The sequence below is a fragment of the Dendrobates tinctorius genome, unplaced genomic scaffold (assembly GCF_039654945.1).
Source record: "Dendrobates tinctorius isolate UK_male_01 unplaced genomic scaffold, ASM3965494v1 ptg000171l, whole genome shotgun sequence".
NCBI classification, from domain to species: domain Eukaryota; kingdom Metazoa; phylum Chordata; class Amphibia; order Anura; family Dendrobatidae; genus Dendrobates; species Dendrobates tinctorius.
The window spans coordinates 2,417,325-2,437,095 of NW_027361838.1; the positions used below are offsets into that span (position 1 = coordinate 2,417,325).

The 19,771-nt window shown below is 46.8% G+C and overlaps 1 protein-coding gene across 1 annotated transcript in view; it reads left to right on the top strand.

The window, feature by feature from the left end:
* LAMA3 (laminin subunit alpha 3) overlaps positions 1-19,771 on the top strand; it is a 297,581-nt gene that overhangs the window by 192,130 nt on the left and 85,680 nt on the right. The window contains exons 35-38 of the mRNA XM_073550824.1: positions 4,242-4,386; positions 13,060-13,200; positions 16,883-17,044; positions 18,329-18,430. Of these exons, the coding sequence (XP_073406925.1) occupies positions 4,242-4,386; positions 13,060-13,200; positions 16,883-17,044; positions 18,329-18,430 (550 nt within the window). The remainder of the gene's footprint in view (positions 1-4,241; positions 4,387-13,059; positions 13,201-16,882; positions 17,045-18,328; positions 18,431-19,771) is intronic.

Below are 19,771 nucleotides of genomic sequence, written 5' to 3' on the forward strand. Positions count from 1 at the left end.
ACGAGGTGTACGGAGCGGAGCCGCTTGTGTACGAGGTGTATGGAGCGGAGCCGTGTGTGTACGAGGTGTACGGAGCGGAGCCACGTGTGTACGAGGTGTATGGAGCGGAGCCGTGTGTACGAGGTGTACGGAGCTGAGCTGCGTGTGTACAGAACGGAGCAGAGCCGTGTGTTCGAGGTGAGCGGAGCCGTGTGGGTACGAGGTGTACGGAGTGGAGCCGTGTGTGTACGGAGCGCAGCTGTGTGTGTATGAGGTGAGCGGAGCCGTGTGTGTATGAGGTGTACGGAGCGGAACCGTGTGTGGAGCCGTGTGTGTACGGAGTGGAGCCGTGTGTGTACGAGGTGTGCGGAGCAGAGCCGTGTGTTTACGAGGTGTACGGAGTGGATCCATGCGTGTACGAGATGTGCGGAGCAGAGCCGCGTGTGAACGAGGTTTGCGGAGCGGAGCCGTGTGTGTACGAGGTGTGCGGAGCCGCGTGTGTACGAGGTGTGCGGAGCAGAGCCGTGTGTTTACGAGGTGTACGGAGCGGATCCATGCGTGTACGAGATGTGCGGAGCAGAGCCGCGTGTGAACGAGGTGTACGGAGCGGAGCCGTGTGTGTACGAGGTGTGCGGAGCCGCGTGTGTACGAGGTGTGCGGAGCAGAGCCGTGTGTTTACGAGGTGTACGGAGCGGATCCATGCGTGTACGAGATGTGCGGAGCAGAGCCGTGTGTGTACGAGGTGTGCGGAGCAGAGCCGTGTGTTTACAAGGTGTACGGAGCGGAGCCGTGTGTGTACGAGGTGTATTAAGTTTGAAAGGAATGCGGCCCCCCAGCTCAATTTTTTTTTTTATGTGCGGCCCATTTACTCTGCCGAGTTTGAGACCCCTGATGTAAATGTATAAACCAAAAAAAAAAAAAATGAAAGGTGATCACCAGTTCACAAATAAAGTCTGCATGGACCAAATCTATATCTTTGCTTACCAGGCTGTATGTTCAAACTATTGACCTAAGTATGCTGAAAACCATCCTGAGTATAATAGTGCAAACACCTGGCCAGGGAAGCATTGGTGACCCCTGACCCTTTATTTTTTTCTTAAGAGGATTTTGAATCCTCTTTTTGTTTGTGACACCTCATAGCTCCATGAAAGACACAGAAAGCTGTAGAGCAAACAAAGAAAAGGATGATCAGATTGTGTCTGTCATGGAGATATGAGGTGTCAAAACCTTTGTGTGTAGACGGCGCACGGTGTGTGTTGCCAGTGATGAAAAACACAAAGAACAATCATTGATGGGTGAAAAAAATAACATTTATTGTTAGAAAAAAATTTAGGGACGATAAAAAGGAGAAAAATTATGGACAAGGGGGGACTGAGTGATTGGGTTGGGGTGGGTGAAGAGGTGGTGACAGGGGAAGGGGCAAGTAGACTGGATGGAAGGTCAGGGATGCTGGAGATAGAGTCATTTGGGTTGGACACATGGTCCGGCAAAGCCAAAGTTTGAGGTGAGGGCGGCGGCACATGGACTGTTTGTGTTTTATTTTTTTAGTGCGCTGGCTCCTCCGCTCTCCATGGCTCATTTGCCCCTGTCCATGGCTTCTTGGACTCCGAGCTCCATGGCTTCTTTGCCCCTGTCCATGGCTGCTTTGCCCCGGCATCATAGTGGTTGTACTCACAGGAGCATTACTCGGCGGCGCAGTGTACTGGCGTTCCTCAGCACCCGGCATGGTGTAGTGTTGTTGGGCGGCTGTGGTCATGGTGGCGGCTGCACAATGATATGCAGCAGAAATCGGTAACGTCAGTCTTGTCAGCGGTGGGACTGATGGAAATGCAGCCGCTGGTGGTGGCTGCATGAACCGAGTCTGCTGCATAGCACTGACATATGCAGCATTGCAGGCCTGCATCACAGAAAGCTGGAGTCTCGGCGTTAGGTTTTCCGTTATGCCCATCTCTATGGCACAAAAAAAATGTCTTGCCTGTCTCTCGTGCTCGGCTTCCAGTTGGTCAAGGCGTCGGGTGACTTGTGACAAACCAGTTTGCACTGTGTCACCCAGCGCCTTGAAGCAATTCTGGAAGACCGTGCCCAAATGTAAAAACTCGGGCATGACTGGCCTGTCCAAGCCCCGCTGCCGCTGGCGGGAAAAGACAAAAAAAGGAGCGGCAGAGGATTCTGACAGGGGAAGCCCGGATGGACCGGCTGAAGGTTCTCCAGACTGTGCTGCAGGCCTACTTACCCCTTCACTGTGGGATGTCTGGGACGGGTCCGATGGCGTTTCATGAAGGACCACTCCTGATGCTTGTCCAGGTTCTAAGGTGCTGCTATGGGTTCTGTGAAAAGGAAACATTAGTATCCAAAAATTTAAATTTTACATTCGCCAACTCCTGTGGAATATAAAAATTCAGATTAGGTAACACAACACAATGGAATCCAACAAGAAAATACTTACACTTGGCGTGCAAGGACCGGTCTCAGGAAGCTGAGGAGACGATGGTACTCCTGCCTCAGGTTCCTATTGAATCGGTCCTTCATGGAACGCCATCTAGTTTTGACTTTCTTCACTGTGAAAGGAAAAAAAACAATGTTAAAAATTGCACTTTCGGCCGGGATAACACAACCGTGTGTGATGCAAGAAACTCGCAGGAGTTCATCACATCACACACGGTTGTGTAATCCCGGTCTACTGCTTCACTGCCTCGTAGTTGCAATACTTACGAAAGTCCTTTTGAATCCGAGCTGAGGCATTGTCCCATGCATCCCACAGCGCTTTGGCCACCTCGTCCCACAGCCGCCGGATCACCAGTGCATTGGAATGCTGGGGATCACGGGTGTCCCACAACGGAACTCGCTCCTGTACCGATGTTATGAGGAGGTCGTTATCGACCTCGTCCTTGTCCCGTTGTGGAACCTATAATAGAAAAAAAGACATTAATATTTGCAAGATAAAACAGTTTTAACCCCCAAAAAATAAATAAAAAAGATATATATACTTACATGCCATGTTGCCACCGCAGCTTGGCCCCGAGTTGCCTGCTCCTGCTGGTGTTCCTCGCCACTTGAAGAGCTCTGTGAAGAACAACAAAAAATTGGACTCATGTCTTGAAGTGACAGTGAATACTTACCAACAGTGGATAATGTACTCACTTCACTTGGGTGTCCGCTGTGGGAACTGTCACTGTTGGATGACATGCTGATCCTCCTTAATGAATTCTGCAAGAAGAAATACAAAATAAAAAACTTTACACACTGCAGGGATAAAAAACAGACAGACATCCATTAGCTGGTATAATTACATTTCCAATTCAGGCATCTCTCCTGCAGCTTTCCTCTCCAGAGTCTGTAAAGAAGTGAATTCCAATGTCCACCCCCTATTTTTATTTATCTTGGTTTTAGGGGTGGTCTTAGGAACTGGTCTAGACAGTTCCTAGACTTGTTTACACAAAAAACGCATGCGCACGCTAACGCAGTCAGGCGCATGTCTCTGCGCACATATGCGCTCCCCATAGACTGTCATGCTTTCTTTTGGCGCATTCTGTACGCAAGCATGTGTTTTTTTTTTACGGAAATTCGACGCCAGAAAAATGCAATATGTTGCATTAGCCTCGCCCCTTCGCAAACGTCCAGACGACGCATGCGCACGAAAACGCATACGAACGCAAGACCATGCGCCCCCATGTTAAAGATAGGGACGCATGACGCATGCGCATGGATGCGACGCAAACGTGCACGAGAACACTAATGTGAAACCAGCCTTAGATCTAAAGCCAAAATCAGGAGTGGAACAGTCAGAGGAAAAGTATAATAGAAACACGTCACCACTTCTGGATTTCTCACCCACTGTAGGTTAGGGATACTAATACTGAGGTAAAATACTGAATGTATGACCGTTGGCTAAGCCCTATTTTCCTGTTTAGCACTGTAGATGGTGGTTTGCAGGAGATACACTGAAGTCATTTACTGACATGTCTGAAGTAAATGATAATCTATTGTTGATTTACATTAATTTTTATGTGTAGCCACTTTGTGTATTAGGCCGGGGTCACACTTGTGAGTGCAATGTGAGAAACTCACGCATCAATACCCGGCACTGCCGCTGGCAGTTTGGACCGGAGCATTCAGCTGCATAGAAATACATGCAGCCGCACACTCTGGTCCCGATTGCTGGCGGCAGTGCCAAGTATTGATGCGAGAGACTCGCGCGAGTTTCTCCCATTGCACTCGCAAGTGTGACCCCTGCCTTATACTGTAACTGGTCTCTGTCACAGGTGTAAGCCCAGAATAACCGGCAGACAATGTAACCGATGTGCCCCTGGTTACTTCCGCTTTCCCGAATGCATTCCGTGTGACTGCAACTCATATGGGACTGAAGACCAGATCTGTGACCATCACACAGGGGATTGCCTGTGCAAGGTATTTATATGTATTGCTTAAAAAATGTCTTTCGACTTATGTGTCTTTCTTTTTAGAATATGCAAAGCAATTTGTATAGAACTATTTTACTGGGTATTCTTATGTTATTAACCCCTTCACCCCCGAGCCTGTTTTCACTTTCATGACAAGGCCAAATTTTACAATTCTGACCACTGTCACTTCATGAGGTAATAACTCTGGAACGCTTCAACGGATCCCGGTGATTCTGAGAATGTTTTTTCATGACATATTGTACTTCATGATAGTTGTAAAATTTATTCGATATGACTTTTGTATTATTTGTGAAAAAATAGGACATTTTGTGAAAATTTTGCAGTTTTCAAACATTTCATTTTTATGCTCTTAAATCACAGAGTTGTCACCCAAAATAGTTACTAAATAACATTTCCTGATGGCAGTATTCCTTTTATATAAGGGTTTATCCAATTTTATGATCAAGTCGGAAATTCTGAATATTAATATCCCTTTGTCTACGGTAGCGCCCTTGAAAAATGCTTTTAGCTTTAAGTGGGCTAAATTAGCTTTAAAATATCTGGGGATTTTCCTACCAAGAGACATAGATTTGACATAATCACTTAACTGCCCTAAACTACTATAATCGGGGAGGGAGATCTGCGCAAGATGGACGAGGAACGCCATTACGTGGTTCAGGAGAAGTGTGATATTTAAAATGAACATTTTCTGTATGTCTTAAAGGTCCTCCCTATTAGGATTCCCTCATCCTTATTCAGGAGCTTAGCATCGGTTCAGACCAAGTTTATTTGGTCCGACAAACCTCCTCGTATTAGAAGAACCATATTACATCGCTCCAAATTTTCGGACTATAGCTTTGCCCGTCTTCAGTTCTTATTAAATTGCCTCCCACCTGGTGTAGGAATGGTATCGGGAAGGCATTGGAGAGGATTGAGCACAGCTTTACAAATATCCTCTCATATCAGCCCCCTGGTTTGCGTAAAGCACTTAAAACATCCCACAATTGTGATCACTTTGGCATGCTGTTCCCGTCCCACAGTGCGTGACCATATCATACCGCAATACTCTTATATGTGTCCCATTTTGGGTAATTCCTTCCCCCCCTCGGGCCTCAGTGACAGTGTTTTCTAAGTTTGGATAAATAGGGGCCATTTTAGAATTTGGCATTTTGAAGCAGGACACCTCAGGCCCTCGAGTGATCATCTACTTGGCATTTCTTCGCCATCCATCCTGGACATCTGGAGAGTAGTTCAACTGCTGCATTTCTTTCAGTCATTCCCTACTGGAGCCTTCTGTAATAGTGAGAAATGACTTTTGAGGCAGCTTGCTCAAGTGCAGGACCTCTGAGTCACACCTAGTCTTTTTCATATGCTCTGTTGATTTACCCACCAGACCTTCCGGTTGCCAAGTTTCAGAGACAGTGGGAGGGGGATTTTGGCAACTCTCTATCGAAAGATCAATGGAGGATAATTTTCTCCCTAACACATAGAGCATCGATTTGTTCTTTTTTTTTTCACGAGACAAGTTATAAATTGTAATTTCGATGGTATAGCGTCCCAACTAGACTACACACTCTTTTTCCTGAGGCCAGCCCCATGTGTTGGAGATGTGGAAAAGAGATCATGCAAGCTTATCACTTCTTCTTGGGACAGAGTCCAAGCAGTGATATGAAGGTTCACAGATTTCATGACTGACTTGACCCCTGCTCTTGTCCTTCTCCATCACTGCAACATCCCACTGAAAACATACAGGCATTCTATACTGAGGCACCTAATTGTGACGGCTGGGGTGTGTATTCCTCTTCTCTGGAAAAAAGATACAATTCCAACAATCGCCCTTTGGCTTTATGATATAAATGAGGGGGATGTTCATGGAAGAACTGACCACTACAGCTAATAACTATTATGATCACTGTCATAAAACTTGGTTTTACTGGCTTGATTTTAGATCTCTGCCGAGTACTGGGCATATATCGAGGATCACTAAACATAGGACCCTTAGTCTGCATCTTTGCTCCCCTGTTCTTTCTCATCTGCTTCCTCCTTTTCTTCTCTATCTGCTTCTCTCTTGGTTTCCATCTTATTTTTGGTTGATGTTATAAAGAAATTTTACATTGGATCGTTCAATTGTATAACTGTTGATAAAAATTTAGTTTGGCTAATTACCTCAATGTCAAGATGCTAAGTCACAGTCCTTATGACTACCTATATGGACATTGTACTATTTTACTTGCCATTATTTACGAATGTGGCACACAGAGTGCCTTAAGTTCTTGTTGTTCTTATGTTCTTATGCAGTTTAATAAATAAAGAAAAACAAATTAGTAACATTTCCCATATGTCTACTTTATATCTGCACAATTTTTGAAACATAAATTTTTTTTGGTTAGGAAGTTATAAGGGTTAAAAGTTGTCCTGCGATTTCTCATTTTTACAACAAAACCAAACCATTTTTTAGGGACCAAATCACGTTTGAAGTGACTTTAAGGGGTCTATATGACAGAAAATACCCAATAGTGACACATTTCTAGAAACTACACCCCTAAAGGTGCTCAAAACCACATTCAAAAAGTTTATTAACCCTTCATGAAAAAATGAATATTTTACTTTTAGTTTGCAAAAATGTTAATTTAGACCCAATTTTTTTTATTTTAACAAGAGTAGCAGGAGAAAATGAACCCCAATGTTTGTTGTGCATTTTCTCCTGAGGATGCCGATACCCCATATGTGGGGAAAACTACTGGTTGGGAGCACAGCAAGGCTCAGAAAGGAAGGAGGGAGCCCTATTTGACTTTTTGAAAGCAAAATGTGCTGAAATCATTAGCGTTTAGAGAGCCCCTGATGTGCCTAAACAGTGGAAACCCCTCAAAAGTGACCACATTTTGGAAACTAGACCCTTCAAGGAAATTATCTAGATGTATGGTGAGTACCTTGATCTCCCAGGTGCATCACAGAAGTTTATAACGTAGAGCTGTGAAAATAAAAAATCAAATTTTCCCACAAAAATGTTCTTTTTGCCCCAATTTTTTATCTTTACAAGGATAACTGGAGAAAATGCACCATACAGTTTGCTGTGCAATTAATGCTGAGTACGCCAGCTTTCAATATGTGGAAGAAAACTACTGTTTGGGCGCACAGCAGGGCTCAGAAAAGAAGTGATGTTTCGAAACACAGAGATGGTTTGCGGGTGTCATGTCACATTTGGAGAGCCCCTTTTTTTGTGGATTGAGTTGAAGTTTTTATTGGGAACATTTTACATAATGTTTGGGATCACATTTATCCTGCGTTCTACGATGAGCACTTGTATCAGAGTTTCCATCTAAATCTCCAAGTGATCAGATCCAGATGAAACCCCCAAGGGAGGCACTCACTATAATGAGGCATCAGTTGCTCTGGACACCGTCTGGCCTCTGTTCAGCGGTGTCCTTCTTTTCAGAAGTGCACAAAACTGTGGCAGACCACGCTTTTATGCACGTCTAAAAAGACAGGCACTCCCGGATCACAGATCAGACTGTGTCCATAGTGCCTCCATCTGCCTCATTATAAGGGATCTTCCGCCAGAGCTTCCATCTGAATCACGTATTTCAGAGACTTACATGGAAACCCCGGTGTATGCGCTCAGTGTAGAGTGCAGGTAAATGTGAACCTAGCCATATTGCAATCTTTGGGAGGCAGAATGAAAAAAAACAACAGATGAAGAATTGGTTTTATTTATTTGTTATGCCGTTCCTCAGGCGGTATGAGTGATTAGACGACTTTATTTTTCTGATTTGGTGCGATTACAGCGATACCAGATTTATATCTTCTTTTATGTTTGGCTGCTGACACACACTAAAGCCCCTTTTACATTTAGCGATGCACCAGCGATCCGACCAGCGATCCGACCCGGTCAGGATCGCTGGTGCATCGCTAAATGATCGCTAGTGAGCTTTCATACAGAAAGACCTCACAGCGATTCAGCAGCGACGCAGCGCACGATACTTACCATTCACACACAGCGATGAAGACGTCCTCCCGCCCGCCTCCACGCGCCGCTCGTCGTCACAGCAGGAAGTCTCATCAGGAAGCGCCCGACGAGAAATGGAGCAGGACATTCTCGCGCGATCAGCGATGGACAGCGGGGGAGCCGGTCGCTGGTAAGTATCACACATAGCGATATCGCTAGCAATATCGCTATAACGTCACAAAACCAGTGACGTTTTAGCGATATTGCTAGCGATATCGCTTAGTGTAAAACCCCCTTTAAAGATGAGGACTTGTTTTTTGCGGGATGAGTTGACTTTTATATTGGTACCATTTTCGGGCATGTTATGGCGGCTTGTTTTTTGCGGGATACGATGACGTTTTCAGAAATACCATTTTTATTTACATTCATCTTTTTGATCGCACTTTATTCCACCTTTTGTTCTGCGGTATGATGATGAATCATAGTTTTTTGACTTGTTTTTTTTTTACGGTGTTCACTGAAGGGGTTAGCTAGTGGGACAGTTTTATAGGTCGGGTCGTTCTGGACTTGGCAATGCCAAATAAGTCTAGTTTTTGTTTATTTTTGTTTGCACATAAATGTGGATTCATATTTTTTTGTGATTTTTTAAAAAAAAAATATTTTTACAATTTTTAATAACTTTTTAACTTTGTCCCAGTATAGTACATGAACTTTTCCTGCCCTGATTGCTGTTCTAATACTTTGCAATGCTTTTGCATTGCAGGGCATTAGAACAGTGCATCACAGACAGTGAAGATGCAGGCAGGGAAGTATACAAATGCGTAAAAGTGTTTTCCCCCTTCCTGATTTCCTATTCTTTTGTATGTTTGTCACACTTAAATGTTTCAGATAACCAAACAGATTTAAATATTAGACAAAGATAATTAACAAGTAAACACAAAGTGCAGCTTTTAAATTAAGTTCTTTATTATGGGAAAAAGAAATCCAAACCTACAGGGCCCTGTGTGAAAAAGTGACTGCTGCCCCCCCTCCTTAAAACATAGCTTAACTATGGTTTATCACATCTTTGGGAAGCTGAATTCAAATTCACTAGCCACACGCAGGCCTGATTACGGCCACACCTGTTCTCAATCAAAAAATCACTTAAATAGGACCTGCCTGATAAACAGGCAATCCCCGCATGTGTTGCGGCTGTTGAATAGTCATGAGATATGCAACCACGGGGTCTCGAATACATTTTTCGAGCATGCTGAAGACACTCGGTTAGCACATGAGCATGCTCGAATAACACCTTTTCTGAGCACATTTGCTCATCACTAATAGTTAGATCTAATGTACCTATCCAGTGATTCTTTTTTAATTTGATCTTTTATTAGGTATATTTTATTTAAGCGTCATGAAGGGGATAGTATCATACTCATTGGTCGCTGTCTTCTCCCAGTTTCAGCGGTATCCCGTTCCGGTACCACGTGGCTGACTATATCGGTAACCTATCGGATCACTGTGTGGAATGACGGTTAGCCTCTCATTGTAAGTCTTTTAGACTCAGGACAAATCTCTCTAGTCTCACTCTGATACAGGAAAGATATACAGTATAGTCTTGTTCTGATACTCATGGATTTGCATTCAGAAAATACTAAAAGCAACCTCTGCTCCAAACAGCAACTACTCTGATTCGGCAGGTCTATTCAGTCACGTGGTGCAGGAATGGACCTGAAATAGCTACCAGTAAGTATATTACTACCTTCATGACACTCGCACACATGAAACAAAACAAAGGCAAAAAAAAATCACTGGAGGGGTACTTTAAATATGGAAAATGTGATTCAGAAAATAAAGTTATCCAAATTATAAGGTTTATTAGACCACTTACTTTTATGTATTATAAGATACCAAGTACTTGTTCTAACTGGTGATAATTTTATAAAGCCTATGTGTAAGGGCTCATACTCACACGCGAGAAAAAAAGGTCCGAATTCTGGAGTGACATACGAGTGTCATGCGAGTACAATGCAATTTTTCTCACATAGCATCCGAATGACATCCGTATGCAATGCTTTTTTTTTTCTCTGCAACTATTTTTCTACAGTCATTTACAGGACCATTTACAGTGTTCCATGACACAGAATGGTAATGTATCCATAAAAAAACGGATGGAAAACAGATTGTCCATTTTTCTTCCGTGTTTTTCTCGCACCCATTGACTTGCATTGGCGCGTCTCATCTGAGAATCGCAGCAATACGCAGCATGCTGCAATTTTTTTCTCAGTCCGATTTCAGCTGAGAAAAAAAACGCAAATGAGATGTCACCTATTGAATAACATAGGTCCGAGTGCAATCCAATTTTTTATCGGATTGCACTCGTCCATATTTCTCTTCAGTGAGTATGAGCCCTTAGGTAATATACCAAAGCGAGATAAGCTAAACCAACCTGCATATTAAAAGACTGAAAAGGCAAATAAATATTCACAATCAAACCAACTAGCTTGCCAAAAGCAAAGCCTGGTGTCTCATATGGTGTCCAGTATAGTCTTCATCTCTTTGATTAATGTAGAATCAGTCATTTCTATATTTCTCCACCAGGACATATCAATGAATGGGGGGTCATGGATGAAACCTTCTCAACACCTTTGGCATCAACAACGCTGATCCCTCAAGGCTGATGCAGGGAATACAAGGCTGCATGCTCTCGTTCATGACAATAGTCTGGGAAAATACTATTCATACAATAACTATTATTGCAATGTATACAAAAAGCAGACAGCAGGAGGCGTTCTTCTCATCCTCCCTGCTTCATATGACATATGCCATGGAGAGATTGCATCTGTTGTGTTCCTCGACTCTCAAGAATGAATATCAGTGTTCTGCAACTTGTGGCTTTAAAGTGTCAATGTAATTACATTTCCAAGTCGTCCCTGACAACACGCAGCCTGGACCTTCATTAATGCTATCATTATGGCATGTCAAAAAACCTCCTTATACGGGAGTTCTCAAGTTTAAAAGATATCTCGTAACTGCAGGATAGGTAATAAGTTACCAATCGCAGGAGTTCCGACTACCAAGGCCCCGCCGATCCCAAGAAGAAGAGCCCCCTCCGAATGTAACAGAGGTCGTTATGTCCACTTCCGCTCCATTATTCTTAATGCTCCCAACCACAGATTGATAAGCGCATCGCTCGGCTGATCTTCGGCATTCCTATTAAAATGAATCAACTTCTGCTCCATTCAGCCCGGTCTGAAGAGCCCCAGTTCTCGGGACCAGTGTGGCTAGATCAGTCATACCTCCAGCAATCTGAAAGTTATACCATATCCTATGGCTAGGAGATTACTTTTAAACTTGAGAACAATATAGCATAAAAGTGATCAACAACAGCATCCACTACTGACAAGACAAATCCTTATTTTCTCTATTTTATTAGCTACCTTTCTCTAGTCACCTTCCACGACAGCCATATCGGAGGATGTCTCCCCGCCCTAATGGGGGACAGGAAATGCACAAGAGGTTAAATAACACTCCCCTTCCTGCTATCTCCAGTGTTTTTCCTGTCCCCTATGGGGCATGAAGAGGTCCTGATAGTGCTGCAGTGGCCGGCGACCGGAGGCACTACAACATCAGATACCTGTAACGCCGGGCAGTCATCGGTCACGGGCTCTGCTCTCCTCCGTAGGAAGGCTGCTCCCGTCTCCACTTTGGTACTCGGGACCCTTGCCCGCCCCTCCTGTGCCCCCTCAGCGGGGTAAAGCTGGGCGGTGCTGTGCAGCCGGGGTCCTCCTGGAGCTTCCTGGCATCAACCTCCCCATGCGGCATGCGATCTGGGCGCGCATGTGCACACCGGAGGTGGCGTCGGGACTGGCGCCGAACTTCCGGTTTGCCTTCCACCTGCGTGCCAGGCGGGAACGCATGCGCGGCCTGCAGTTACCGGACTGCGGGCGCGGTGCGGGGCCCCAGCCACCGGCCCTTCTGGGCTGAGCGTGGCTCCTCCCCCCCCCCTCCCTGTCTTGCTCTACGCATTTCTTGTGTAGAGCAAGACAGGGAGGGGGGGAGCAGGTGAATAAACCCCGCCCATCGGACCGGACAGTGGCAGTTTACATACATCTGAACCGATATAAAAAAGGTATTTATGCATGAAAGGTGCAGGGTTAGGGGGAAGCAAAAGTACTAAGAGAATCCTTATGTGACACACAATTGAATGATATCATTATATGATATCTCAAAAAAGGGGTGACAGAGTCCCTTTAATGAGTATTGTCGGATAGTGCTTGTAAATGCAAAGTAATTTTGCAATTTACTGCTACTAAAATTTCCATCCATTCTTCAGATGGTCACATTTTTCTTTTGTTTCCAGATTGTCACCGTGGAGACTGACAACTGACGAGAAAGATTAGCAAGACATATGCAGTGACATGCGAAGGTCTGCTCTTATCTCTTGAGCTTGTAAGCACTGTTTTGAAGCTTCCTGGGATCGCTAATGCACAATACCTCCAAATCCTGGCCAGGTTCAGCGCAGTGCTTACGAGCTAGACGGCAGCGATGGTCGGTCTCTTAGGCAATGAGCTGTAAACAAAATAAGTGTTAATATTTTATGAAAACCTGTTCATTTTAATAAGCAGCAAATTGCAAAATTTCTTGCATTTACAAGCAGTATCTGACAGTAGTTACCTGTAAAGATGGGAGTAACCCTTTGAGTCCACTTGGATTATAACTTTTTAAATATAACTTTCTAATCACATGCAGGAAAATACAGAAGGCACGAGATGTGATATATGTCGCAGTGGATCTTTTTATTTTGACCCTTCAAATATAAAGGGCTGCATCAAATGTTTCTGTTTCGGAGCAACTGATATTTGCCATTCTTCCAATAAACATAGGAAAAAGGTAAATTAAGCAATTATTTTCAATGTTTATAGACTGAAAGTGAAACATCTATTGTATAAATTGAAAGTTTTTGTTTCTTTTATATAAGAGTCTGAAATAATTCCATAATTGTTCCAGATATTTTGTACTTTGGTAAAACTGTTAAGGTACTGTCACACTTAGCGATGCACCAGCGATCCCGACCAGCGATATGACGCGGTCAGGATCGCTGGTACATCGCTAAGTGGTCGCTAGTGAGCTGCCACATAGGCAGATCTCACCAGCGACATAGCAGGGGTCGGGGGTCGCTACTTACCTGTCACACCAGGCGATCCTGCGTCCTCCCGCCCGGCTCCACGCGTCGCTCGTTGTCACAGCAGGAAGCTGACGACGAGAAACGGTCCAGGACGTTCTCGCGCGATCAGCGATAACCAGCGGGGGAGCCGGTCGTAGGTAAGAATCAGACATAGCGATATCGCTAGCAATATCGCTATAACGTCACTAGTTATAGCGATATTGCTAGCGATATCTCTTAGTGTGACAGGCCCTTTAGGCCTGTCTGCTCGTCTAAGACCGGAGAGAATACAAATAGAGATCTTAGCTAATCCTCAGACTGGATGATATCATTCCATATAAACTAGTGACATAATCAAGTTACTGTAACTTCAAGTTATAGCCTATCCCAAGGATGTCTGATATTCCTGGATTAGGAAAGATTTTCTCGTGGTTTGCATTTTGTTTTATAGTAAAAAAAAAAAAAAAAGAATTTCTAGACTTCATGTGTTAAGGGATAGTGGAAGTGACTCATGAAAGTGTTAAGAGTTGTAACAACAGTCACAATAGTGGTCGGATCACTTGGGTTCTGCCAGTAGTTGTGAGTGGCTCTTGGGCCGTAGTCATTCATAAAATTTCTTAATCCCAAAAAAAAGGTTTGGGCCTAAAAATAAAATTAAAAAGTACAAGTGGGTTTATAATGAGAACCAAATATACATGACTTGATGTTGGGTTGTAAGCAGAAAGCACTGTACACATTTTGTTTTTGCCATAGATGCCTTTACTAAGCTGTTAATGTACTTCATCTTTGTATTTCAGAATCAGGCACCAAGTTTTTGAGCTTTAACAGAGTAAAAAGTGCAAGAACAGTGTAAATTAATAACATGTCAGACCACTCCCTCCCCAGCCCTTCTGTGTGTCAGACCACTCCCCCAGCCCTTCTGTGTCAGACCACTCCCTCCCCAGCCCTTCTGTGTGTCAGACCACTCCCCCAGCCCTTCTGCGTGGCAGACCACTCCCTCCCCAGCTCTTCTGGGTGTCACACCACTCCCCCAGCCCTTCTGCCTGTCAGACCACTTCCCCCAGCCCTTCTGTGTGCCAGACCACTCCCTCCCCAGCTCTTCTGCGTGTCAGACCACTCCCTCCCCAGCTCTTCTGCGTGTCAGACCACTCCCTCCCCAGCCCTTCTGCGTGTCAGACCACTCCCTCCCCAGCCCTTCTGCGTGTCAGACCACTCCCTCCCCAGCCCTTCTGCGTGTCAGACCACTCCCTCCCCAGCCCTTCTGCGTGTCAGACCACTCCCTCCCCAGCTCTTCTGCGTGTCAGACCACTCCCTCCCCAGCTCTTCTGCGTGTCAGACCACTCCCTCCCCAGCTCTTCTGCGTGTCAGACCACTCCCTCCCCAGCCCTTCTGCGTGTCAGACCACTCCCTCCCCAGCCCTTCTGCGTGTCAGACCACTCCCCCAGCTCTTCTGTGTGTCAGACCACTCCCTCCCCAGCTCTTCTGCGTGTCAGACCACTCCCTCCCCAGCCCTTCTGCGTGTCAGACCACTCCCCCAGCCCTTCTGCATGTCAGACCACTCCCCCAGTCCTTCTGCGTGTCAGACCACTCTCCCAGTCCTTCTGCGTGTCAGACCACTCCCCAGCCCTTCTGCGTGTCAGACCACTCCCCCAGTCCTTCTGCGTGTCAGACCACTCCCCCAGTCCTTCTGTGTGCCAGACCACTCCCCCAGCCCTTCTGTGTGCCAGACCACTCCCCCAGCCCTTCTGCGTGCCAGACCACTCCCTCAGCCCTTCTGCGTGCCAGACCACTCCCCAAGCTCTTCTGCGTGTCAGACCACTCCCCCAGCCCTTCTGTGTGCCAGACCACTCCCCCAGCCCTTCTGTGTGCCAGACCACTCCCCCAGCCCTTCTGTGTGCCGGACCACTCCCCCCAGCCTTGCTGTGTGTCAGACCACTCCCCCAGCCCTTCTGTGTGCCAGACCACTCCCCCAGCCCTTCTGTGTGCCAGACCACTCCCCCAGCCCTTCTGTGTGCCAGACCACTCCCCCAGCCCTTCTGCGTGCCAGACCACTCCCCCAGCTCTTCTGCGTGTCAGACCACTCCCCCAGCCCTTCTGTGTGCCAGACTACTCCCCCAGCCCTTCTGTGTGCCAGACCACTCCCCCAGCCCTTCTGTGTGCTGGACCACTCCCCCCAGCCTTGCTGTGTGTTGGACCACTCCCCCAGCCCTTCTGTGTGCCGGACCACTCCCCCAGCCCTTCTGTGTGTCGGACCACTCCCCCCAGCCCTTCTGTGTGCAGACCACCCCCCCAGCCCTTCTGCGTGTCAAACCACTCCCACAGCCCTTCTGCGTGTCAGACCACTCCCCCAGCTCTTCTGCGTGTCAGACCACTCCCTCCCCAGCTCTTTTGCGTGTCAGACCACTCCCTCCCCAGCTCTTCTGCGTGTCAGACCACTCCCTCCCCAGCCCTTCTGCGTGTCAGACCACTCCCTCCCCAGCCCTTCTGCGTGTCAGACCACTCCCCCAGCTCTTCTGCGTGTCAGACCACTCCCTCCCCAGCTCTTCTGCGTGTCAGACCACTCCCTCCCCAGCCCTTCTGCGTGTCAGACCACTCCCTCCCCAGCCCTTCTGCGTGTCAGACCACTCCCTCCCCAGCCCTTCTGCGTGTCAGACCACTCCCCCAGCCCTTCTGCGTGTCAGACCACTCCCCCAGCCCTTCTGCGTGTCAGACCACTCCCCCAGCCCTTCTGTGTGCCAGACCACTCCCCCAGCCCTTCTGTGTGCCAGACCACTCCCCCAGCCCTTCTGCGTACCAGACCACTCCCCCAGCTCTTCTGCATGTCAAACCACTCCCCCAGCCCTTCTGTGTGCCAGACCACTCCCCCAGCCCTTCTGTGTGCCAGACCACTCCCCCAGCCCTTCTGTGTGCCAGACCACTCCCCCAGCCCTTCTGTGTGCCGGACCACTCCCCCAGCCCTTCTGTTTGCCGGACCACTCCCCCCAGCCTTGCTGTGTGTCGGACCACTCCCCAGCCCTTCTGTGTGTCAGACCACTCCCCCAGCCCTTCTGTGTGCCAGACCACACCCCCAGACCGTCATCTTACCACACCCCCAGCCCTTCTGGGTGTCAGACCACTCCCCCAGCCCTTCTGGGTGTCAGACCACTCCCCCAGCTCTTCTGTGTCAGACCACTCTCTCCCAACCACTTCTAAGTGCCCTATATACAGTAGCAGACAATACTTTCCCAAAGTTTTGAGTTTTTTTCTCCTTCTACGCCCATTTTTGCTATTACAGATCATATTTTTATAATGAAGATGATTGAGTAATATATACAGTATTCTTAAATATTTGTGTACATATTAGTTAAGGGTTTGGACCTGACTTCTTGTATATACTGCCATTACTATGAATATGCTTCTTCTGTTAAGTTTGTAGATATGAGGTTCTGGATACTTGAAACATCAGATCAGACCAGAGTAGATGTCACCTTTAATCCAGGGAGCAACAGTGTTGTAGCGGATGTGCAAGAATTACCCCCATCTGTTCACATTTTGCACTGGGTGGCGCCAGCATCGTACTTGGGAAAGAGGGTACGTAAGAATAAATGCAATGCATGGAAAAGTGTCAGTATTGAGCATGCTTTGTGGATGTGGTTTCGGGCTCGTTCAGTTGAGTGTATCATACATACATGTGCTATCCGTTTACACAGATAGTTACTTCACCGGACAATGTTATTTAGTAGAGCTGTTCAGAAAGAGTGTAAGTGTGAGAAAATTGCAGCAAGCCCTGGTCTCTTCTGTGTCTCGGATGAGACTCACCTATTCATATCTGAGAGCCCAAAAATAAACTGGAAATAATATGGATCATCTGTATTGCATCCAATTTTTACTAATACGTTGTGTTTCTTAAAGCACCATTTAAGGTCTCTGATCCTAGCCTTATACTTACCTGCCGGCGTCTTCACATTTTATCATCGCCTCTCCGGTCCCGTAGTGCCTTCTTGTGCCCACAGCTTCTGACTGGCCGGAAGTCAGAAGTAATAATCACAAGATCTCAGTGTAAGGCTAGTTTCACACTAGCGTATGGAGGAGCTGCGGAGGGATGCGGACTTCCTCCATGAACCTCCGCCCACGGCCGCATCTCCTCCGCTCAGCTCCGCCTCTGTCGGCATGCGTACCCTATCTTTAGCATAAGGTACGCAGGCCGTGCCAATGTATGCTGATGCCTCCGCATGCGTCGCTTTGGCGGTGCGGCGACCGCACCAGAATGCAACATGCAGCGTTCGGTGCAGGTCGCCGCACCGTCAAAACGACGCATGTGGAGGCAGCCAGATACATCGGCACGGCCTGCGGACCTAATGCAGGCCGCATGCCGACAGAGGCAGAGCTGACTGGAGGAGGTGCGGCCGTGGGCGGAGGTTCATGGAGGAAGTCCGCATCCCTCCGCAGCTCCTCCATACGCTAGTGTGAAACTAGCCTTAATCTGTGAGAACCAGAACAATTCTCTCATAGACTGAAGACTGACCTCCGGCTCACTCCAGCAAGCACTTCAGGTCACATACTGCTGGATATTGACCCGAGTGACAGCGATAGAAGGTGAAGACGGCGGTGGGTAATTATGAGATCAGAGGCAGGGACCTTAGATTAGAGGCACCACTCCAGCAATAAAAAAACCGCTGCAGTATAAGAAACAATAATTGGTCTTGCAAATGTTTTTAAAATGGACATCGGGGTCACACTCGGATGACTTATGGATGAAAATTGTTCATTATGATGTATTTTTCATGAGATGATCTGACCACGACTGTAACCTCACTACTCCCCCCAGCTGCCCCATGTGATCTCCTCTCAGCCTAATCATTTGTCACTGTGCAGGTTTCGTCATATGGAGGCTATCTGACCTACCAGCTGAAGTCTTTTGGCTTGCCAAGTGAAGGCATGGTGCTGTTAGACAAGAGACCAGATGTTCTGCTCACAGTAAGTAGATGCCAGATTGCGTTTTGTAAAGCGAAAATCTGGAGACCAGAAGTTATTTTTCTGTAAACGTGTAATTACGATGTAACACTGTATCAGTACATTACAGACTTGCCGAATTTGTTCTTGTACCATGAGACACAAAATGATATGTTGTCTGGGCAAGTCACGATTTTCTGGTTCAGTGCTTGCAGTAAGCTGGGTGGTGGGGATTTGGATCTGAGCGCTCCGCCATTAGCGACCGCAGGCTGTCAGACACTATTATGGATGAGGCGTGCAAAACATTCTTGTTCAGCCATATTTGCTGCCATTTCACACTTCCTTAGCCCTGACCAGGTGATAATAGGTTACATTCAAGCTGCAGGGGATGCAAGAAGCGTTAGACAAGTGAATCCCACCACCATAGAGGCCTAAGGTGAATGCTGCAAACGCCTGCTCCAGCCGTCACCTACAATCCTGAAAGTCTCTATTGACTGAGAGTCAGTACTGCGGATATTATACAAGAATGTGTTGAATCTCTCACATCTTTTCTTCTCTAGCAGGATGGTCACATTCCTGGATACATTTAAAGGGGCAGAAACATAAAAAACAAGCAATATCTTCTGCTCAAACTGATCATGGATTCATATCGGATAACATTTTAGGATAGGCCTACACCTAGAAAAGTTATACTCTAAAAAATTCCTCATGATATAAGAATGCAATAAAGGGAATCTCACCCCCTGGGATGTTTTTAACCTATTAATATGGGCATACAAGTGATAGAATGGTAAACACAGTCCTACCTGTATGCCTCAGCAGTATTCTTGGGGAGAAATCCTCTCTTATTCTGTTATGGTAATGAGTTCTTCCAGGCTCTGGGGCGTCCGAGTCCTGGAAGAAAACCCTGCCTTCTGTCTTCATTATCATAACAGCCCCCTCTCATCAGCATCACATTGCCCTGTGATGTGTAGTGGTGGCCCTGGAATCCCGCACCTGCGCCCTGCAATAGCGTGATTACACATCATCTTTCCACCCTTTTATGGGCATTGGCTGTTTTTGCGCAGATGTGGCGAGTCACTGGGAGTGGGAATTGGTGAGAGCACCTTATCACCACGCATGCTGGCGGTCACTGGGAGTGAGGAGTGGTGAGAGCACCTTATCACCACGCAGGCTGGCGGTCACTGGGAGTGAGGAGTGGTGAGAGCACCTTATCACCACGCAGGCTGGCGGTCACTGGGAGTGAGGAGTGGTGAGAGCACCTTATCACCACGCAGGCTGGCGGTCACTGGGAGTGAGGAGTGGTGAGAGCACCTTATCACCACGCATGCTGGCGGTCACTGGGAGTGAGGAGTGGTGAGAGCA